A 24799-nucleotide genomic window follows, 5' to 3' on the forward strand; every position below is an offset into this window, starting at 1 on the left:
CCTATTGGATAACTCCTAACATAGTTAGGGAGATTTCTCCTGTGGTAATGTCAGAGGAGGTACTCCACCTAGGGGGATTAACCACCTTAGGAGGCGGCCTGTGCGCGAGTAGAATTGGGGTTGATTCTCCACCAATTGGGGTGAGGGAGGATCCTGCAACAACTTGTAAAGGCTGGTTGTTGCTAGAGGTTTTCGCAGCCTTCTTTTTATTTGTAGCGTTGTTCGGGGTTTACATGATAACTCACGTCTTTAACTCAAGTTTTCAACAAACGACGTTAATTGGTGCATGTGATTTTAGCATGGGTCCGGTAGACTTGAACTGGAATGATGGGCATGGACTGACCAAAAAAGAATTTGAACAAAAAGGGACCTACAAAATAAAACGTCAGCACTCCAACGCCTAAATTAGTATCGAATTTGAAAAATAATAAGCTTAACTGATAAAACGTAATAAGAAAAAGGAGAGTAATGATGGGAAATAGAAGAGAGAATCATATTCGATACTGTAGAAAAACACAGCAGAATGATAGCCAGACTTCAGCTTGTTGAAGGTATCCCGCCGCCTGCCAATAGGATTTCTATTTATAGCAATTTACCCTCTCGTACTTCTTAAAATGATGGAATTTACCTCCTTATACTGGGAGCTAAGTTGCTTCATTTTAAAAATCATAGGAGGGTAAGTTTTTCTATTTTAAAAAATATAAGGTGGTAAAAATCGCTATTTATTTTTTCATAAGAAGGTAATATGCTCATTTGCGATATCATAAAGGGGGTTGCTTGTTGACTCAAAACTCAAGCATCTACAATAGTGAATTGTAAAAACCCGAAAACAAAGAGAGATAAAGAACCAAACCCTCATTTGTCACCTCCGACCACCACCCTCTGCTATAATCGCTGACACCCTTCACCAGCGGCTAACCCCCCGACCGGCGACCTCACGTCTTCGATCGGCTCCACCACCCACCCCCTCAAGCGTTCTCACGCGCCACACAGCTCCACCTCATCTTTTTCTCTCTAACTCACAAATTTTGCTCAAGATCGTCGTCGTTCGCCGTCGATGCCGACAGCCCGTGCCGACATGGGAACCAACTCATTTTTCGCATCTAACCACACCTTCCGCCGGTGGTTGTTCCTTTTTCTTTTGCTCCCCTTTTCTTTTTTTTTTTTTCTGCCCTCTTCCTTCACTTGCTGCAACTATCACCGGTGCTGGCACTCCTTCAGCCCCTCTACCACCAGCACTCACCACCATTCCCAAATGGGTCAACTTTGAACCCAGCTCCACCGTTCCTCCCCGACCTTCACTTCCTACCCCACCCGCCCCGACGACACCGGAACTATCAAACTTCTTCTCACTTCCCCAGCTGCAAATTTCAATTTCTGATGGAAGCTTGAACTACCTTTTCTAAAAATGGATGACTCCCAAAATACAGCTCCACAAAATTCTATTCCCACCACATCTCAAATTGCAACCCCCGTTAAAGAGAAACCCACCAGGATAACTTATGCCAAGATCGTTCAAAATCCACCGGCAACGCACTTTCAGCATGACCTAGTACAAGCCGCCAAGAAAACCTTCCAGGACGATGAAATCCACACGGTTGGATTTGATTCCAACTATAAGGCCGAACCAGGTATTATGTACTTATCTGAGGAAAGGGCTCAACTAGCTTCCAAGTTGAAATTTACTATTGTGGGTAAGTTCTCTCACGGCCTCCCGAATCTTAACTTCCTGCCTGTTAGAATTATCAAACTTAGATTCAAAGGAAATGTGATTGTGGGTAGACTTAATTTTAAGCATGTCTTGATTCGATTATCTAATGAAGGTTTTCCTAGAATTTGGCCTAGAGGTGAATGGACATTTAATCGCTTTCATATGAGAGTGTTCAAATGGACACCTAGTTTTGATCCTCAAATTGAATCATCTATTGCACCGGTTTGGATTAGATTACCAAAGCTTCCAGTTCATCTATTTTAAAAAAATGTTTTGTTCACCCTTGCTTCTAAAATTAAAAAACCTCTAAGAATGCATGAACCTACTACAGACCTCTCTAGGCCAGATTTACCCTGTCTCTGTGTTAAACTGGACCTTACAGCCTTAAAGTTCAAGTCGTTTATCTTAATATTGAGGGAAAAACTTATAGACAACAAGTTCTCTATGCAAACTGCCCACATTATTGCTCATCATATAATCACCTTGGACAAGACATTGCTAAACACAATAATGACAAAACTCAAGATGAATTGGAACCAAAGGTTCCGGGTAAATTATCTAACTAGAATGAGGAGACTAGGTATCTTAGAGAAATGATTAATAGTAAAAGAAAAGGTAAGAATGTGGTAATTGCTAACGTACCTGCTACAACTTTTATTGAGAACATTAATCAAAATGGTGACCAACCACACACTGAAAACACAGGGAAATTACCTGCAGACGATATCAATATTAATGCTAATCAAGTTGAATTTCCTATCTCTCATGTACTTGAACTTGAATCACTTGCCACATTCGAGAACAATCTACTGGGTAACACTGTCGTGGCTAGCCCCGATGACTTCAGCTATGAAGATCCCCTGATTGCTGAACTACTTGATAAAGATTGGGATGCTGATAAAACAAGCCGAAACAAGATCCTTCGCGTAACATTGTGATGTGGAGGCTATCAACAACTTGAGTGAACAATATGCAATCAGTAGACAGCCTCAACATGCACACGTCACTGAGGTCCCGGACTCCTAATCTAAGGCAATAACACCACAGGCGTCTCGCTCGGTCAAAAGGATTGTTAGTGGAAAAACTAGCAGACAAAAGAGTAGGAGGGAGCATTCACAAAATCAACCATCCTATGAGGTACAGACAACTCCCTTGGAAAGTGAAGGAAAAGATGAACCCACACCCATATCCAATCGATTCCAAAGCTTAAAGGACCTGGAAACGGAGAACACTTTGCAGACACTCAAAAACACGCAGCTCCTCATACCTCCCGTAAAGGCTACTGAATCAGAACGAGGGAATGAAATGACCAACATCACCCATACCTCCGAGATTAGGAGTGATATGGAGGATCATAATCAAGAAGGGCAGGAAGTACAAAAAGAAATCATTTTCATAGATTCCAGAGCTTCAAACAAGTACAAAAGAAACAAATTGCTAGAAGGCACCACCATAATAACCAAATCACCAAAAACTGGAGGGAAAGGTAAAAAAACCAAAGGTAATATCACGCCTAAATCATCCACAAGATGCAAAACAAGGTCCGCCTCTTCTTCCTCCCTACAATTTTAATGATTAAAATCATTATTTGGAATGTTCAAGGTATAGATAAGTTGGAAAAATAAAAATTCTCTCAGATATACTTCTTCAAAACAAACTTGATATGTTAATTCTACTAGAAGCTTTTATACAACTAGATGTTGCTTACTTTACTCGCAAATTTGGCTTCCATTCTGTGTTCTCTAACTCTAACAATAAGATCTGGTGTTTTGCTAAGCTTGATGTTGACATCCAGATTATTCAGGATCACACACAATTCTTGCAATTAAGGTCAACTCAGGAGCTCTTCCAGAGGACATCTTTTGCAATTTCATTTATGCCAAGTGTTACAGAACTCCGAGAAGAATTCTTTGGGATGAATTGACACGAATCTCAAACCAAAACGTACCATGGCTTGTAGGAGGGGATTTTAATACTATTTTACATCCGAATGAAAATCAAGGCGAAGATATGAGAAGAACTGGATCCATGGACGACTTAACGAGATGATGTCTGACACTGGCCAAATCGATGCTGGATTTGAAGGGGAACCATTCACTTGCACAAATAACAGAGTTTGGAGGAGACTGGATAGGATTCTCTATTCCGAGTGGACTGAAATCTTCAATACCACTAGAGTTTCACATCTCCCCAAAAGACTCTCGGATCATCACCCACTCCTCATCAATGCTACTAAAACTGAGGAAAAAAAACCCTCCTCCTTCAGATTTCAAAATATGTGGCAGAAACATCATAGCTTCTTAGATACAGTCAAGCAATCTGGTATCTCCCAATAGAAGGATACGGGATGTACAAGCTTCAACAGAAAATTTACAGAATTAAGGAGCTTCTCAAACAATGGAACAAGGATACCTTTGGGAACATTTTTACAACAATCGAACAGGCTAAACAAAATGCCACTAAAGTGGAGAAAAGATTCGATAGGGACCCCTCTAAGGCCAACCTCATTCATCTCAAAAGAAGTAACGCGGCTCTAGTCCACGCACTCACATTAGAATCTGAATAGTGGAAGCAAAAGAGCAGCTTTAAGTGGCTCAAGGTAGGGGAAAGGAACACAAAATACTTCCACTCATAGGGAAGAAAAAGAGGTTCAAGTAAGAGAACCAAGAAGTTACTAATCCGGACCTTATCAAGGAATCTGCTACTACATAGTTCAAAAACCTACTCTTTTGTAATCCTGCCAGAAACAATGTCCCAAAATTCACATTTCAATCCCCCCAAGTCTCAAAAGAATGCATTTTGACAGTTTACCAACAGATGAGGACATCAAAGATACAGTTTTCAGTATTGATAAGGATAGTGTTGCAGGCCTGGACGGGTTTTCATCAGCTTTCTATCAAGCCTGCTGGGAGTTTATTGCAATAGGTATATGTGAGGCTGTCAAGGACTTCTTTTGTGGCACCCCAAAGCCAAGGAGCTTCACAGCTACAACAATTGTGCTTATCCCTAAAGTAAATTCCCCTCAAACTTGGAATAACTTCAGACCCATCTCCTTGTGCAATGTCACCAATAAAATTTGTCCAAGCTGATCTACAACAAGCTTTTCCACACACTTTCATATATTATTTCCCTTTCGCAAAGCGATTTTGTTCCAGGAAGATTAATTGGGGACAACATTCTCATGGCTCAAAAGATGATTCGCCATCTTGACCTCAGATATAACAAAGGCAATCTAGTAATCAAACTCGACATGTCTAAAGCGTACGACAGAATCATTTGGAATTTCTTCCTCACAATTTTGTAGAAGACGGGCTTACCTCACAGATTCATCACACTCATCAAGCATGCTATCCAAACTGGTTGGTTCACTGTTCTTGTGAACGGAGAAGCGGCAGGATTCCTTAAATCATCCCAGGGCTTAGAGACAAGGGGATCCACTTTCCCCAGCTCTCTTTATCCTCGTAGCAGAAGCATTCTCAAGAGGTCTCGAACTCCTCTTTGACGAGAACCCGGATATGTTCTACCAGACTAACTGTAAGGTCAAGATATCACACCTCTCATATGTCGATGATGTTATCTTGTTCACAAACTGCAAGGAGGATAGTTTATCAAGTTAATGCAATTCCTGAAAAAAATCAAGGAATCCTCCAAGCAGAAAATCAATCATGTAAAAAAAGTGCATTCATTCTTGAAAAAAAAGCCAACCTAATAGCATATCGGATCAAACATATCACTGGATTCTCAAGGAAGGCGCTCCCCATTATCTACCTTGGTGCTCCTCTCTACAAGGGAAACAAGAAGAAAATTCTCTTTGAAAATCTGATCGACAAAGTCAGAGGAAAAATTGTTGGATGGGAACATTGTCACCTCTCTTACGGGGGTAGACTTCAATTAATCAAGATTGTGCTCTATTCTATGTCAATCTACCTCCTCCAAGTTCTCAACCCCCTTGTAAACCATACATAAACTTGAACAACTTTTCGCAAAATATTTCTGGGGTAAAACAAAGAAAGAAAGGAAAATCCACTGGACAAAGTGGCAAAACATTTGCTATCCTATTCAAGAAGGTGGACTTGGGATTAGAAACCTTCGAGAGATGTTCACGGCATTCTCATACAAACTTTGGTTGAGATTGAGGCTCAAAAATTCTCTATAGTCAAACTTCCCCATAAGTAAATACTGTGGAGGATACTTTTCCACGCTTTCCAAGATCTTCATGACTCACTCGAGTATCTGGAAAAGACTCTGTAAAATTCAAATAGAAGCACAAGCGAATATTTTTTAGACTGGTGGCTACCGGATGGCACACTATCGAATATCTTAGGTACTCACTACAATCTTCATGTCCCTGTTAACTGGTTCTGGAACAACTCTGAGTGGGATGTCAACAAACTCCAACAAGCTGTGCCACTGCACATGATCAAATTGATCATGCAAGTTCCTATTATTGAAAACCAAATTGACTTTCTGCATTGGAAGAATTGAGCGTTTACTACTAAATCAGCTTGGAATGAAATTAGAAGCCATCAATCTCCTCAGCTCTTCTACCGTACTCTTTGGTCTAAATTGATTATCCCAAACATATCAGTGTTCGTCTGGAGGTTAATTCATAACTAGGTACCTTTTGATGAGAGGTTTAAGCAGAAGGGGATAACAATGGCCTCCAAATGTTATTGTTGTGAAGTAGAAGAAACCATACTGCATCTTTTCTTACGCAACAATAAGTTTTTGGAAGTCTGGGGCTACTTCAACGCTAAATAATTAATATCCCCCAAATCAATGACATCACCATTCTCATCCAGTCGTGGAAAAATAGAATTTCCGCTAAACCACACATCAGAGATATTATCCCGATCCTGATCCTCTGGAATATATGGAAGCTCTGGAATGATGCTAAGCACAAAGGGGTCGCATTTAAGGCCAACACCATCATTCACAAAACTCAGGCGTACCTGCATAACCTATATAAAAGTGAGTTGTTGAAACCCCCACACATTCAAGGAGAGTTTTTCACTATTAACACTCTCAATATCCCCCTCCAATCGAAGACTAAGCAGCAAAAAGCTACTATTGTTCATTGGAAAAAGCCTCAAGAAGAGTGGTATAAATTGAATACAGATGGAGCGTCCAAAGGTAACCCTGGGATTTCTGGTGCGGGCGGCATCCTCAAACATCATCTTAGTCAAGTCATCTTTGCTGTTCAAGAACCCTTAGGCACTACCTCTAACACCCAGGCTGAACTTCGAGTCATACACATAGGACTAAAACTATGCATTGAAAAGGAATTTCACAATATTTGGATTGAAGCTGATGCAATGGTTACTATCAAACTTATCTCCACACCACGACAAGGGGCATGGTACCGTCAGACTATCCTCCAAAGCATCCAAAACCTCCTATGGAAAATAGAATACAAAATCTCTCATATTTTTAGAGAAGGCAACCAAATGGCTGATTTTCTAGCTAATCAAGCATGTATATCTCAACAACTTAGCATCCTTTCCAAGGAACATCTCACAGGTAAAGCGAAAGGTATGGTCAACCTTGACTCTTACGGCCTCCCACACGTTCGATTTAAAATTGTTGGTTGATCCCCCCTGAGTAGTTTAGTTGATGCCTATTGACATAGCTTCACGTGAATGTTGGTTGGGCTGCTTTACTGTTTTTTGTCTTCTTCCCTACTTTAGTTGTTTCTATTACTGCTTTGTAGTCTGCCTGCTGCTGAAAATTGCGGTCTATTATAGCTTATTTCGTGTTGTTGTTCGCTAATTACTTTTGCCTGCGTTGTCTGACAATGTATGCTTCTACAAACTCTTAGTGTTGTTTCTACTACTACGCACAAACTGCTCTACGCTATTCCTGCGCCTGTCGTGATCTGTTGCTGCATAATTCCTGCCTATACCCTGCGTTTCTCTGCACTCTTTTATAGGTTGAAATCTCATAATTTAAGAGAGAGTTGAGGTCTCATGTGGCTAATGTATAGTTAGTTCATCTCTCATTTTGTTGTACTCAATTATTGATGGTGCAACTTTTTGTGACAATTGTTGGATTGCTTATATAGCTTAATTTGCCGGTACTAGTTGGAATCGATAATTCGAGTGTAGCGGTAGAAACTTTTTGACACACTTGATCATCGTCCCCAACTTCGTCTTCCATTTTAGCACTTTTTGTAAGGGATTAATACTCCTTCTTTATGCCTTTGTGATTTTCTGTAAGGGAGTAGGACTCCTTGTTTATGCTTTTGGTGACTATTACTATACTTCTTTTTTTACAGCTTCTTAGAAATGATAGGGAGTCAATATTTTTCATTGTAAATTTGTTTGCTTTCTAATCTTAATAAAGAAGGGTTGGGGACTCGAAAATGCTCTTCCCACGTTCCAGTGGTAGTTTTTTTGAAAAAAAAAAGAGAAAAAAAATAAAAGGGTTGCTTGCATTTTTGTGGAAAAAATAGTTAGAAGAAAATGGTCTATTTCCTGTACCATTTGCTTGAACATGTCCATAAACCGAAGGGGAGCATGAATCCTGGCTGACGATACATACCAATGGCCGGAACGTCTCTGAAACCCCTGTCTCCGCCGGAATGGGAGTCGCTAATCGACGACTACAACCTAGGCGGCGCCGCCCGCCTCCAACGCTGGACCGGCGGTGCTCCTTTATTCGACCTCTGCCTCTCCTCCCTCCTCCGTAAAGATTTTCCCCTCCAACTCAAACTTCATATCCTCACTTTCCTCGAGCATCACACGCTTGAAGATTCGCCGCCGCCATCGTCCTCTCTGTCCCGCCTGCTCGATGCCCTTCGCTCCGTCATTCAGTCCCCCAATGACCCATTTTCTCTCAAAGACCAATTCCTCATCTCCACCGCCGCCATTTTCATCACATCGCTATTGGATAACAATGATTTAAGCAGCTGCGCTCCACTCAGTGGCCTCGTCGAGCTCTTGTTGACTATTATCAATCGCCCCAATCACGGCCTCGATCGGCAAACGCGCGGAATCGCGTGTGAGTGTTTGCGGCAATTGGAACTGGCTTTCCCTTGTTTGCTTTCCGAAATTACTCCCCATTTGTGGTCCTTGTGCCAAAGCGAACGGACCCATGTTTCACAGTGGTATGTTCTGTTATTGTCCACAACCATACGCAATATTGTCAAGCTGAAGCCGAGTGACACTATTGCGTCTATTAGTAATGCTACGGTCCCTTTAATTCCGTTCAATTTCCCGCAGTTTTTGATTGATGGGGTTGGTGCGGATTTCGTGTGGAAGGAGAAGGAGATTTGTTACAAGGAGCTGCGGAGAGTTGTTGCGTTTTTGCTGGAGTGCCCGCAATATTTAACTCCATATGGATTGGTGGAGTTTATGGCTGCTATTATTCCTGTAGCTGAAGAGCTAGAACTTCAGGCTTCTCTGCTGAGGGTGCAGTTCTCATGGTTGCTGTACACGTTCGAACCATTGCTTTGTCATGTTTTCTTGGGACTGTATTTGAAGTTTTTGGATTCTTTTGAAGGACAAGAATTTGAGGTATCTTCTCGCATATTGTTGATGTCGAAAGAATCACAACACCATTTGGTTTTTAGGTTGTTGGGACTTCACTGGATATTAGGCTTCTTTGCTTTGATAGTTGGTAAGGATGATACAAGAAAGAGAAGCATCCTTGACATGAGATTAAGCTTTTATCCTACAATTTTCGATTCCCTGGCTATGAAAGCCTTGAAGCTTGACTTGCTTGCATATTGCTCTAGCTTGCTCGCTAATCCTGGAGATGCAAGTGGTGTAAAGCATGTGGAGGCTGATAAGGAGGTGTATGAGGTGAAGCTATTCAAAGATGGCCTTGTTTCCGTGTCAGCTTTCAGATGGCTGCCTCCATGGAGCACAGAAACTGCAGTGGCATTTCGCACTTTCCATAAATTTCTGATTAGCGGATCACCGCATTCTGATGCTGCTGGTTCTTCAGTTGGTACTCTTATTGAGTCAAACATCTTTTACACCTTACAGGTATATATGCCTCATTGCCTCTTGAATCTTTGTTTCATCTTCTTTATCTCCCTTGTCGATTTCTTGGCTTTGTGAGCTGGCTCTTAGTTGTTTAATTTGTTCTTCAAAGTTTTATATGTTTAAGATCTGTAAAAACATCAAAATGGAGAGGATGATATTTTTACCATGAGGATTATGACAGCCTTTCTGTTGTGAGAATTATGAGTCTGGAGGAACCTTTAGCATATTTTGGTATGTAGATGGTGCAAAGAGAGGACTTACTAAAGAATATCACTTGCCTGGATTCTCGAGACTACTTTGCATATCTAGAAGTGGAAGCCTGAATTCTTTTGGAACTTGTATGCCTTCAAAGTTTCTATGACCAGTTTCAGCTGCAGAAATTGCCGGTTTTAAGAAAAAAAGTCAGTTTTAGAGAAATAGTTGTAGATCATTTGTCTGAACTATGTGGACTTAGTTCAAGCTAAGCCAATGTCGTAGTCTGGGAGCTCCAACTACAGCACTTTTCTGCTTGGTTATCTTTACAGTTCTTCTTTGCTTCTCTTTTTCTCCTTGCAGTGTTCCTCTGTTTCTCTTCTTTCAACTGTTTCCTCTCTTCTTTCTTGCATGCAAAGTGTATTTAGAGTTGTCCTCCACTAGAATCACTGAGACATTTAGATTCATATATTTCATATCACATTCATGCATGAAGACACGTATGCAAATCTCTAACTTCAGACTCTGTCTCTCTCATTCAGACACACACTCTGACTATTGCAGCTTCAATTTTAGATACTTCCTCCCAAAATGGAATATTTTTTAAAGAACTGCCCCCTCAATTGAAGTAATAATATGAGACCCACTAACTCTCTACAAATACATTTTAAGGGCAATAGTGTAAAAGGTCACAAAAATAACACTTTCTAAACTCTCATAGGGTGAAACTGGATCGAAACATTTGGGATGGAGAGTATGTATTATGAAAATTAATGGCAGAACTCTCTTCAAGACGTAGACCATGGGTGCTGTCTAACTGAGTCTTTTATTTTCTGTGCACAATAATCAGAACTGAAGGCTAAGACCTTAGTGCTCACTAGTTTCCTTTGGTGCCTCTCAACTATATATTAAGCTTGTTTAGAAGTTTGGAAATTAATACAATAACAACCTGAGGAAAGTTATATGTTGACTTCCTCAAAGCATTAAAGTAAGACCGATTTAGTAAATCATGTTTTGGTCAATTTAGATCAAATGCATGTAGATGTTTCAAACTAAAAAGGTGATATTATGGGGCGAGGCCCATACTCATTCCTATTAACTGATATGAAATTGTGTCTACCAAAGCATGTGTAAATAGAGGATGGGCAAAAGAAATTGCATAAAAAGCATGGAAGGCATGTTGACTTTTTACAATATCAAGCTTAGGTAGGCAACAACAAAGTGCTAATTGGTGGTTTTGGTCTCTGAATGTTCTTATAAATCTAATTTGATGCCTTAGTCTCATTAGGTAGCAATGCTTTAATGTGCTTGTGGTGGATATTTGAATGATTTTGGATGTTTCATGTGGTATTTCTTTTTTCTCCCTGATCATGAAATAAGAATGAAAGCATGACAAAACTTCTAGTTCTCTACATGTTCACTTAGATAGAAGAGATTCACCACTCTCAACTCATGTTAATATATTTTTCTTGAAAGCGCGGCAAATCTGATGTAAGTAGCCTTTGTGTGTTTGACCTGAAGCTTTGATATTCTTACAACTGGCAAGTACAGGCAAAGCTTTCCAGTGGTGCTTGCTTACATTTCTATCATGAATCTGCAACATAGTCCCATTTACCTTTTAATTTGCAGAAAATGCTGGTGGACTCGACTTTGGAATTCAAGGGATTAGTTCCAGTAACTGTTGCATGCATAGATCGCTTGTTGGGATGCCACAAGCATCGCTGGTTGGGAGAGCATCTTCTCAAAACTCTGGATAAGCATCTGCTTCCTAAGCTCAAAATAGATTATAGCCTGGGATCTTACTTCCCCATATTTGAGAGAATTTCTGAAATTGATAAAGTTTCACCTAGTGGGCTGTTAAATCTCCTCATGAGATTCATGGTTTTCCTTGTAAAGAAACATGGTCCTGATACAGGGTTGAAATCTTGGTCCCATGGCAGTAAAATTCTTGCCATTTGTCGAACAATGCTGATCCACCACCCCAGCTCTAGCTTATGCACTGGATTATCTCATCTTCTTGAATCTACTTGTCTCTATTTTCCTGATCTGGAGGTTCGAGACAATGCGAGGTACGTCTTGGAAATATAAGGAACATGGTTAAAGCTTTACTGCCTGGAAAAATGTTGTATTGGTTACCAGCCCAGGTACTTTATCTTTCCCATTACCTCAGCACTCTGAAATATTTTCTCACTGAATGTGGTGTATTGCAGATTTTACCTGCGAATGCTTCTCTGTATACCGGGAAAAAAGCTCAAACACATACTGAACACGGGGGAAAATTTACCTGGGATATCTCCATCCACTCATCCCGACTCATTCTTTAGTCTTCAGTCTCTTCAATCTTTCCCCGACCTTAAGAGGTCTGGCAGTATCGCTTCTTATATCCATATAAAACGTGTGATGCCTTTATTGGTGAAGCAGTCATGGTCCCTATCTCTGCCAAATCTTGGCATCAGTGCTGACAAACCTGGATTCTTTGAGGGCATCAGGGATAATGAGCCAACAAGCGAGGAAAGGGGCTCTGACATAAGTATGAATGACGATATTATCTCAGAAAGTGAAATACTTCAACAAAAAGTGCCTTTGCGCGTTATGGATGCAAAAATTTCAGAGATTGTGACGGTACTGAGAAGGCATTTCTCATTTATTCCTGATTATAGACATATGCCGGGCCTCAAGATTAAGATCTCCTGTAGTTTGAGATTTGACTCGGAGCCATTTGTTGGTATATGGGAAGTCAATACATCAGCTAATGTGTTGGATGAAGTGGACAAACTTCCTGCATTATACGCCACGGTTCTTAAATTTGCTTCTTCTGCGCCATATGGACCTATTTCGTCATTTCATGTTGCCTTCCTTCTTGGCTCACCACCTAAAAATGCTAAACCTTTGAGCCAAACCGATTCATTAGCTATTGTTCCAGTGGAGAATGGTCACCATGTCGAAGAAGATGACTTCATGGCTCCCGTATCTATAGAATTGGAGCCACGGGAACCAATGCCTGGTCTGGTTGACGTCTTCATTGAAACTAATACAGACAATGGTCAGATAATCTGCGGACAGCTTCATAGTGTCTCTGTGGGAATTGAGGATATGTTTCTGAGAGCTATTCTTCCAGATGATATTGCTGAAGATGATGCACCTCTTTATTATGTGGACCTATTTAATGCGTTATGGGAGGCCTGTGAGACATCATCTAGCACAGGTAGAGAAACCTTTGTCTTGAAAGGTGGAAAAGGGGTTGCTGCAATAAGTGGGACTCGGTCTGTAAAACTAATTGAAGTTCCCGCGACATCTTTGGTTCAAGCTGTTGAGCGTCATCTTGCGCCTTTTGTTGTTTGTGTTATTGGTGAACCACTTGTTGATATGGTGAAAGCTGGGGGTGTGATCAAGGACATACTGTGGAAGGATTTCAGTTCAGATTCTTCACTTGATGTAACTTGTTCACCAACTAGTTCTAGAGGGCCCCTTTATCTCAAGTACTTTGGCGATGAAGATGAGGGAGAGGGTCAAATCCCAAGTAGTAGGAAAAATATTGGTTACTTCCACATTTTGATATTTCTTCCACCAAGATTCCATCTTCTTTTCCAAATGGAGCTTCGAGATTTTTCAACTCTTGTTCGGATTAGAACTGATCATTGGCCATGCTTAGCTTATGTTGATGACTATTTGGAAGCTTTAGTTTTGGACTGAAGCTCGTCTTGTACTCCAAAGTGATTGTCTTCTGTTCATTCTGCCTTTGAACTTAAGATCTTCGCTTGAAATTCTTTTATTCTTGCCTCAAAGAATAAGGCCTTTTTGTGCTTGAAGTATGGAACAGGTAGAGCACTCTTTTCTGTCCTTTTATATGTTTGACATTCACGGTGCTCTTAACTTGCTATAGTGGCGATGTACATGGAACGGTGATTTTCAACTTCTTATGATTCAGATGCATGCACCCCCGCCTGATGAAAAGGAACCTTCAGCAGAGCTTCTTAATTCACTCCTACATTGAAAATGATCGCACAGGTACAAAGTGGACAGTGTGAAACGTAAAGACGCAAAATCAAGATCCAGATCAAGCCATGGTTTCTAGCTACAGTAATCATATAGTATGAGTTACGTGTGGAAGAGAGACGATGGTGGAGAGGAAAACCAGGGTATCAGATGACGACATGACATTGATGAAGTAAGATTTGAGACATTATGGCACTAAAAATTGAACTCATTTTTATTAACAAGCAAGCGTATTACAAGGTCTCAAGCATCTTGTGGCGATCTGCAGTTGAGGTTCCCTGTGCATAAAGTATTCGATTGTATACACTTTAATAGTATATCTTCATTTTAGAGTCAAATGTTGCTTTCTCTTTGAGAAAATTCATGGACGCGAATTATTCAGACAGACGTTTCTTTCGCGTCTGTCCGATGAGTTTGATCTAGATTTTAGGTTCTGTGAAAATTGATTGTTCCTTTGCATTGAACTTCCGGAAGTCGTAGAATGTATGACTTGTAAACAATCTGATACACTTGAAAGTTGAGTTGGAAATTGGAATAAATTGAAATCTGGGATTGAATGTTTGAATATCAATAAATCTGTCCTTTGTACTTTTATTGGGCCTTTAAAGTCGAGAAAGTAGAAATTTGTAATAGAATTAAAACTTGTGTGGTGGTAAAAATTATTGAGAAATAGATAAAAGTTGAATTAGGAGTGCTCGGGAAAAAACATTTTTTAAGAAAGAATTTAATTAATCAAGAATTGTATTGTCCATGGGTTAAAAGATGTTTTTTTTTGGGTTAACATTTACACTTGTCATTTGTCAGTATTACTTTTTTTTTCCCAAAAATAGTAAAATTTATGTCAATTAGTATTTGTGTTTATTTATGTACAAATAACTATCATTTATATTATTAAGTTACTAAACGCTAATAAAAATTTAATATTTAATTAAGTTAAATAGTGTGACTGTTCGTGGTTGTATAACAAATAAATTGGCCAAATTGCAATTTTCCCCTTGTATTTTCTAGAAATGATTGAAAATTCTTTCGTGTTCTCAAAATACTCAAAATCCCCCTTATGTTAGAAATTAACTGAAGGTGGCATATACACGCGCCTGATGCATGCGGATTTGATCTTTTTCTGGATTTTGACCTTTTTTATCCATAATTAACAAAAATACCCCTATTTAAAATTATCATGGTCAAATTTACTTATTTTAACGTTGTCTTCAATGGTCTTTTTCCATTTTCATCCATCCTAAAAAAAATAATTTGTTCTTAAATGTATTTATAAATATTAAAAAACCAAAAAAATATAATTATTTTATAAATTTGTAATTTAAATTAAAAAATTAAATTAAAATAACAACACGAATATAATATACTAAAGTTTTTTTTTTCAAATATAAATGTCAATATCAATATAAGTGTTAATCAATAATAAAAATAGTATTTTATTAATTAGTTTAAATTATTATTTTGTTTAATATTGATGCGTGTGAAAATAGCACAGATCCAAAGAATATGAATTATTATTCAAAATTTAAGCCGAAGCGTGTGGGTATCCTGAGGAAAGAATTTGCAAAAAAAGATGTGCAAAGGTGCCATATGTGCATATAAATGTAGTTTTCTGTTGATCCTCTTGGGCGATGTCCTCTGGTGGTATCCGAAGTAACCATCTAAGAAACAGTAGTAGTTGTGCCCTGTAAGCTTTTCAACCATTTTATCAATAAAAGAGGGAGAAATGATATTTCCCAGTAGCCTATTAAACACCCTATAACCAATACAGGCCCGCCAGCCCGTTACTATTTTAGTGGGAATTAGTTCATTATGATCGTTAGTTACTACTGTCATCCTACCTTTCTTAGGTACACATTGAATGGGGCTTACCCACATGGAGTCGGAGATAGGGTAGATGATACCTGCAGCGACCCACTTAAGAATTTCCTTTTGACCACCGCTTGCATGTTGGGATTCAACCTTCTTTGTGGTTGTGCCCATCCTCCATCAAAATCTTGTGCGTGCATGTGAATGGACTAATCCTTTAATTTCAGCAATTCTCCACCCAATAGCTTTCATATGTTCCTTCAACACTCTCTTCAACTTCTCTTCTTGAAGATTTGCCAAACCAGAGGAAACAATTACCTGTAAGGATGCATCTTTTCCTAAGATGACATGCTTTAAATGAGATGGTAGAGGTTTGAGTTCTAGAATTGGGGTTTTCGGAATTGATGGTTTCAATTCTGAAGTCTTCGGTCCATTCATCGGTAGGAATCTCCTTAGCCTTGAAGTAGTCTCTTATCTCCCAGCTTCCAAATGACAAAGAGCCTCAGTCTATTCTTTCTTGCTCACTTGCGATTCAAATTTGTCAGAATTCATAATGCAATCATTGATGGATTTATAACTTTGCTTAGAGTCACACAATCTTGCTTTAACATCTCAATACAATCAATTGAGAATGCTTCGTGATAACAGTTTTTGGATGTTTTATTGCTTTGAAAACATTGAAAACCATTTCCTCACATTAATTCTAAGTGTCGGTTGACCTTTTTTCACATCAATTAAAGCTTTGCCCGTAGCTAGAAAAGGTCTACCTCAGTATTGTATTCGTGTCTTCTTCTATGTCTAACACAACAAAATCCAAAAGGGATGAAAAGGTTTCCAACTTTTACCAATACATCCTCCACGATCCCCCTAGGATATTTAATACTCCTATCGGCCAATTGCAGTGTCACTATAGTTGGTGTAAGCTCATTCATTCAAAGTTTTGCAAAACCTGAATAAGACATCAAATTAATGCTAGCACTTAGAACACATAGAGCTTTAATCGAAATTAATTTGTCCTATAGTGCAGGAGATAGAAAAACTCCTGAGATCCTTGAGTTTTGGTGGAAGTTGGTTTTGTAGGATCACCAAACATTCTTAATTGAGCTTCACCGTCTCTCCATCTTTCCATTTTCTCTTGTTGGAAATCACCTCGTTAAAAAACTCGGCATAGCTCGACATCTGCGAAGGAAAATCAATTAGAGGGATGTTAACATGAATCTTTATTAATAATCTCTAAAATTTCCCAAATTGTTTATCCAAGTTAGGTTTCAGAATTCTTTTGGGATATGGGATATAAGGATGAACAACATCTAGATTGAGTTTGAGAGGACTTCGTTTTGTTTCCTCTTGGGGTTCCTCTTTTTTCTGAACTCGTGTTTCCTCCACTTGCTCTTTCGGTGGCTCATCCCTAATAGTCTTACCACTTTCAGAGTGATTGCATTGACTTGCTCCTTGTGATTTTTTCTTGGTGTCACTTGGAAGTTGACCCTCTTTCTTTGGGAGGCCGGGCTTACCAATTGTCCACTTGCATCTCTAGGGTCTGGATTCGAGTGGTTGCTGCAATGATGAAATTGGAAAGCATATCTTTGAAATTTCTTTTCTTCTCTTGTGGAGTTCGTTGTCGTGGTTGATGATATCCCAGGGGTCCTGCTGATTGTTACTCCATGAAAAATTTGAATGACTACGCCATCCCGAATTGTAAGTGTTGGAGTATCGGTTGAAATTAGACTTGCCATGAGAAACAAAATTAGCATCTTCACTAAAAGCATTCGGGTTCCCTACCTGGCAATCTTGACTTAAGTGCTGAATTTGACCGCATGCACCACAAGGTCCTATTAGTGTGTCATTCCAGATTGCCAGGTTATCCAGTTTTCGTGTGAGCAACCATTGAGCAGACAATGTTGTTACTGTGTCAATGTTGTGAATGTTGGCTACTCTTTTGTCAGTTCTCTCTTACCCATAGGAGTACGGATTAGTTGCTATATCATCAATGATGTTGAATGCTCCTGGCGACAGTTTCTTCATAATAGTGCACCTGCAACTACATTAATGGTAGCTCGGTTAGCCAAAGTGAGACCATTATAAAAAGTTTGTACCTGTCGCCACACGGGTAGCTCATGATGAGGACATTTGCTAAGCATATTGTTGAAATGTTCCCATGCATCATACAATGACTCCCTATCTAACTGCGCAAAGGAAGTAATGTCATTTAACATCTTAGTAGTTTTAGCGGGAGGAAAACATTTAGCAAGAAACTTCTGAGTTGATGCAACCCATGTAGCGATACTACTAGCAGGTAAAGACTGAAACCAATCTTTGGCGGTATCACATAATGAGAATGGAAAAATCCTAAGTTGAACAATGTCATCACTAGCACCATTAAACTTAAAAGTATCACACATCTCAAGAAAATTAGCAAGATGTTTATTAGGGTCCTCGTCAAGCAAATCAGAGAACTGCACACTTGATCGAATGATTTGAATGATGGCTGGTTTGATCTCAAAATTGTTGGCTTGGACAATAGGGTTGGAATGCTGGACATTGTCCCATCAGATGTCAGTAGTGAATACTCTATCGTTGGTCTTTCCACGACTTCTATGTGTTCCATAGTGGTCTCAAAAACTGCAAGTTGTTCTTTTGTATGGTGCTTCCACTATTTTCAGCTTTTTTAACGGTTTTTTTCTATCGGTGGAATGTTCTCTCAATTCTTGGGTCGAATCGCATGAAATCTCCACAGTTGCTTCGTGTCATAATGCTGTTAACCAAAGAAAGAGACAAGGTGAAGTAAAAAAATAAAAAAAAAATTCAAATTAACCAAGATTAATGAGTTTTGGTATTATTTCAAATTAAATCCTCATCAACGACACAAAAACTTGATTGTCAAAATATGTATGGATCACTAGCAAGTGCACTAGCTATCAATTAATATACTAAATATCCTTCCCATAAGGATTTAAGTGAAGCAATTAGCAAAACTATAACTAATCTATGATTATTTGGACAACCGTGAATCAAGTGATGAATTAACTACTACCACTTGAAAGGATCGTGTGGTACGGCCTGAGAACGCGCTAGCGGAAGCAATAAACAAAAATGCATAATAATAAAATTTGAAGCGTAAAAACAAACGAATCCCAAGGGTGTACCCTTGGAGTTCTCGGGCGTTCAATGTAGTATGAAAAATTACGCAACAATAAAATATAATCATACGAGGCTATGATTGGAAAATAAAAGTAGAAGCGGATTAAATTCAAAATTTACCTCTTAAATTTCGAGCTTCCGACCAGTTAGTTTCGTTGAACATTCACCCGAGATCCCAATAGAGGAATCCTCTAAAAATGATCCACACCACACCGGAAAACAAGACCTTGATTCCCTTGCTAGAAGGAATCAAGATCGAAAAACTCACCCTAGGTGAGATGAAGGGGGCGGCCGAATTCATGGTGATGGTGGAGTAGGCTTTTTTTTTTTTTTCTTGTATTGTGTAATGGATTATTACCCTAATAATCATACACAAAATATATTTATACACCTTGAATAGATAAATAAGAATGTGTCTAAATACATTCTATTATAAGGTAACTCTTCAATCTATTCCAAATAGAGAAAAGTCGAACTATGACCAAGCTAGCACTTTCCAGAAATGCAATTCTTTGGTCAACTTTTCCTCCATCAATGCCGAAAATTTTAACTAAATCCAATTTAATAAAATTCATTTAATTGAGTCCACTAGGTATTTAATCCAATTAAATACTCAAGCCCAAAGTGCCTCTTATTAATTAATGAAATCCAATTCATTAACTAAATAAAGACAAGTCCAATTTAAATTAATCCAATTAATTTAAACTTGGGTTGTTCATCGAATGGACCCCCATGTGTGAGTAATCCAACTACTTACATCTTATGGCATTAATTTCAAATTAATTTCTTGTTTTTTCTCAGTGATTTGTGTGTGACTCTTTAGGGTCACCTTTTAATTAGACTTGGACTAGTGTCAAACACTATTGTTAATTAAATCTAATTTAATTAATATTTCTTGATTAACCATTAATCAAGAGAGTTCGTCACCATGGGTGGCCATTTAGCAACGGTCCATGGTACTAGAAACTAGGTGAATTTCTGTGTGAACATTTAGGCTCCCGAGTCCATACGGGTACGATTCTTCCGTCTACCATCTCCCGGCCTTAGTCTAGGACATGGAATTAGGTGTCAGTTCCCATCCTGGACTAGACATCTATGCTTAATACTTGAAATCACGTTATGCCAAGTTTCTAGACATACAAACCTCTTTTATTATTCGATCAACAACTGTGGCCACAGATTCATAAAGCGTGAATGCATCTCCAAGTGCATAGGAGATATTTCTGTCACATATTAAAAGGAGACGGATTCTCTTCTTGGAACTCACCATCCTCGCTACATACTCCGACTGCACTGGACAAGGTTTATGATGATCATGTCTGTGACATAATCACCTCTCGTACAGATCCAAGATACAGTCATCGTAGGTACATAACTGTCGTCTGTCCAACATTATCGATTAATTAAATCCAATATTAATCATTCTTGGTTAACCATTGTTCAAGAACACCCCCTACCATGGATGACCATCTAGCAACAGTCCATGGCATTAGAGCCTATGTGAATATCCGTGTGAACATTTAGGCTTCCGATTCCATAGGGGTATGGTCCTTCCATCTACCATCTCTCAGCTTTAATGTAGAGCATGGAAGTTGGTGTCGGTTCCCATCTCGGACTAAGCATCTATGATTTAATAGTTGAGACTGTGTTTCGTTTAATTGCTCAACATAGAAAACTATTTTCTATTCTATCAACCACTATAGCTACAGATTTTGTGAGGCGTAAACGCGTCCCCAAGTGCATAAGAGATACCGCGGTCACATATTGATATTGGACGGACCCTCTTCTTTGAACTTACCCTCCTCGCTAAAAATTCGATTACACTGGTTAAGGTTTATAATGATCATGTCTGTGACACAATTACCTCTTGCACAGATCCAAGATACAACCATCATGTGCATGTGACTGCCATGATTCTTCAAATTTGAGGACTACTTCCATATTATCGAAGTTGGGCACTCAATTCATACCAGCCTCCAAAGCTTCCACGAGTTACACTATAAAAAACGTCGGGATTTGGAGCGGATTTTGGAACAGTTGTTTTGGTATTTGGAACGATTGATGGACCACAGAACTTATTTGGAGTGGAGTTTGGAATGATTCTGGAAGGGATGGGTATCCGTCCTTACAGTCGGCATTACAAAAAATTAGGAACGATTACGAAAAATCCATTCCTATTTGGGATGGTAAATGTAACTGTCTTAAAAAATCGTTCATAATGTCGAAATTGTCCAAATTTTTTCTTTTTATTCGGCAGCTTTTGGAACGGGTTTTGTAATGCTCGTGCAATTATTTTGGAACTGTTTTTTTTAATTGGGATTAATTTAGGAACAACGAACTGCAATATGCAACACATTTTAAAATGGGTTTGTTAATTTGGAACACATATGTAGAACTAATTTAGTAATGGCATAAGAACGGTTTCATATAATTTGGAACACATATTAGAGACTGGAATAGTAATGACATCAGGAACGGTTATCCACTAATTTGAAACACCAGTTTGAAATGGTTTTAGCAATGGTATTTGAAACCGTTTGTCCAGTTTAGGAACATTATTTGAAACGGTATGTATGCCGGTATTTGGAATGGGTATTTACTTAAATTTGTAAGATTTTCTTTACCATTACTAAAATCGTTCCTAATTTTTTAATTTTATAATTTCTTTTATAATTTATTAATATATTTAATAAATTTGAATAAATAAATAAATTTATACATTTTCATAAATTTTTATATATAATTAAATTCATTTAATGAAATTTTAGTTAATTGTATCTATAAATTTAATTAATTGAATAAATATAAAATAATGGAATTTTAAAAACATTGTGAAGCAAGAATAGTTAAGAAAAAACATTTGTTGTGATGTCAAAACACCGTTCAACATAAATACTAAGCACAAGAAACACATGATGCCACAGATGAATAATTATTACATTAATCAAAATAATATCACATTCATAAAGATTGCTAAATGGTTCCAAAAAACGTCAATCCAATTGGCTTGTATGTAATATACAAAAATACACACATATCCAACTTGGCTTAACACAAGCCACGAATTTGGTTCTCTTTTCTCTCTGAAAATATTTTTCTTTTGTTCTATATTGAATTTCATTCAAATTAGAACATAAAACAATCCAAAAGCACTAATCAATAGTGTTTGTTTGGAGTTGCTTTTTTTCTTATTCTTTATTATATCTAGCAATAGAAAAAAAACTATATATATCCCATATTATGGTATGGACAAATTAGAGTGGTTCTAATTTATATCCTAAAGTGAACGAAACAGGAACAAAAAGAAAAACAATGCACGTTGCTACTTATCTATAGAAATAAAAGGTAAAGTTTCATATTATATTTATGTGCCTTTTGTTTCATCCTCTAGGCACATGTCTAGCATGCTTATATATTTGTTATTATGCTTTTGAAAAATACCAAACACCCAAAAATTTCAAATGGAACACCCCTTTGAACTGTTTTAATTTTTTCCATTTCACGCTTCCACTGCGTTCCCGGGCCATACAGATTCTTTTGACAAGGAAAACAGCTAAGCTCCCACTGACCTTCCAACTCATTCTTGACTTGAGTCATACCCTGTATGACCTTGTCTAAACGAATATTCCAAATACAAGAAGTTTCAAACCTAGTTTCTAATTCATGTTGAATTTCATGGCTCCAAGCCATTCATTAAACCTGATATCCTACATCGCTTCTCCTTATGTCTTTGGATTATAATCTAATGGACTAGCCAGACTCATAAACCTGTACCTAATAGGTAACTAAGGTATAGTCATTCCTCGGGAGGCTGGAATATAGTGAGTTGGTGGAAGAATGCGATTACAAAATGATGTTTGCTACATTTGACTGAGGTGTCCTTCCACTTGATTCCTCAAGGAGCTACTCCTGATGTCAGTTATCCAATTAAATTCAATTTTTTTTAGGATAACAAATGAACCTGTACAAACCTAGTTTGCCTCCCACTAGTCCTTTAATGTATGCAGGATCATCCCTATCAGAGACACCATTCAGACTTGCCATGCCACGTGTGCCAAGGCAGTTCAGTGAAAGAACAACTGAACCAAGTCCAAAAAGGTTTGATCCATCCCTATCAGAGGCACCATTCAATTGTGGCACTCCAAAGAAGAACTCCACTGAGTGAGAATTCCATTCTCGTCAGATATTTCAAGAATCCCCACTAAATACACACTACCTCGATCTAATCGAAGGATTTAATTCTGCAACCAGTTTGATTCTCCACTTCAAGTCTAATTGTGTTAACCTGCCAAAGGTCCTTAGACTTGTGAACCCCCTTCTTGGAAGAATCGATATGGCCCTTAAACACGGCATTAGCGTAAAATAAAAAAAAATTAAAACGCTTCAAAAATATAACATGAACCCTTTTGTTCTTTAGATGAACAACAACGTGCATTGTCCCTTTTTATTCCTCTTTCGTTCACTTTAGGATCTAAATTAGAACTCATCTAATTTGTCCACACTACACTATGGAATAGATATAGTTCTTATTCTATTGTTAGATAGAACAAAGAACAAGAAGAAAAATAACTCCAAACAAACACTATTGTTTAGTGCTTTTGGATTGCTTTATGTTCTAACTTTAATCAAATTCAATATAGAACAAAAGGGAGAATACTTTGATAGAGAAATGGGAGCAAAATTTCGTGGCTTATGTGATAGGTTATGTTGGATATATGTGTGGTTTTATATATTACATACATTGAATTTAAAATTCAATAACTATCAAGTTTCCCTTCAAGGCAACATATACACACACATGCATATAACCTTCAATCATGATAAAATAACCACTCCATCATGTTCATCATGGTGAGTAGTTTCAACTCCTTCGTTACTTGCTCCAACCTCCCTCAAATAGGCTTGTACTTCAAGTATGCACAGAATTTGATAATCAAATTAAATCAAGCCCAACCAAATCTATTGGACAATAATTAAATAAATTAATTTTAGCCCAACAAAGTTCAAAGATTCATTTAATTCAATTAAATAAATCTAAGTCCAAACACTAATTAATTGATCCAATCAATTAATTAAGAAAAACATGATAAATTAATCCAATTAATTTAAAGGTGTTAAGTTCAAAAAATTAATTAATCCAATTAATCAATTCTTGAGCCATCCATAAAATAATTATTAATTAAATGATCCAATCATTTATATATATCCAATCATTTGTGTGTAAATCTTTAGGTTCACCCTTAGACTTGGGCATTATGCCTAACACAAATAATTAATTAAATCTAATTTAATTAATTATTTTCAATTTACCATTAATCGAAAACGCCCATCACTATAGGTGGCCGTCTAGCAATAGTCCATGGCACTAGAGACTAGGTGAATGTTAGCATGAACATTTAGGCTCTCGAGTTCCATACAACTACGATCCTTCCGTCGATCATCTCCCGGGCTTAGTCTAGGGTATGGAATTGGGTGTCGATTCTCATCCTAGATCAGGCAACTATGCTGAATAATTAAGATGCGTTTACTCTATTAATCGAGAAAGGAAATCATTTCCTATTCGACCAATCGCTATGGCCATAGACTTAGAGAGTCTAAACCATCTCAGAGCGCATAGGAGATATATCCAGCATATACTGATACGGGACGGATTCTTTCATGAAATCCACCTTCCTTAATACATAATCTGACTATACTGCACAAGACTTATAATGACCACGTTGAAGGCACAGTCATCTCTCGCCAGATCCAAGATATAACCATCATATGCATGCGACTGTCATGATTCCACAAGTCCAACGACTAATCCTATACTAACGAAGTTGAGAATTCAAGTCATACCGACTAAGCCTCCAAGGCTTCCATATAACGATTCCCGCGAGTCAGTTCAATCAGTTGATACTTAGTGCAAGTCACTATAGGACTCTCGATGCCCAATCTCGAGTTCCTCGACTTGGAACATTTT

General features: G+C 38.2%; 1 protein-coding gene, 1 non-coding gene and 1 pseudogene across 3 annotated transcripts; 2 read left to right on the forward strand and 1 right to left on the reverse strand.

Annotated features, from left to right (window-relative positions):
- The first annotated feature begins 8180 nt into the window (after positions 1-8180).
- LOC105159805 (AP-5 complex subunit beta-like protein) lies at positions 8181-14462 on the forward strand. 2 transcript variants are annotated; one of them, XR_847629.3, is made up of 4 exons: positions 8181-9699; positions 11521-11960; positions 12102-13711; positions 13820-14462. XR_847629.3 is itself a non-coding variant. In XM_011077004.3 (3 exons), the coding sequence occupies exons 1-3, from the start codon at positions 8254-8256 to the stop codon at positions 13582-13584; spliced, it is 3369 nt and encodes a 1122-aa protein (XP_011075306.1). In that variant the 5' UTR covers positions 8181-8253; the 3' UTR covers positions 13585-14462. The 2 variants fall into 2 exon arrangements, 1 of the variants encoding a protein (XP_011075306.1); XM_011077004.3 differs by having other exon boundaries at positions 12102-14462.
- A 1379-nt stretch (positions 14463-15841) lies between these two features.
- LOC148788394 (uncharacterized) lies at positions 15842-16962 on the reverse strand (annotated as a pseudogene).
- An 843-nt stretch (positions 16963-17805) lies between these two features.
- On the forward strand, positions 17806-17912 carry LOC148788395 (small nucleolar RNA R71). Its single transcript, XR_016065404.1, has one exon. It is a non-coding gene; the product is annotated as a small nucleolar RNA R71 (small nucleolar RNA).
- The last annotated feature ends 6887 nt before the right edge of the window (positions 17913-24799 follow it).

Source organism: Sesamum indicum, linkage group LG4 (genome assembly GCF_026168435.1).
Source record: "Sesamum indicum cultivar Baizhima isolate 11 linkage group LG4, ASM2616843v1, whole genome shotgun sequence".
Lineage (NCBI taxonomy): Eukaryota > Viridiplantae > Streptophyta > Magnoliopsida > Lamiales > Pedaliaceae > Sesamum > Sesamum indicum.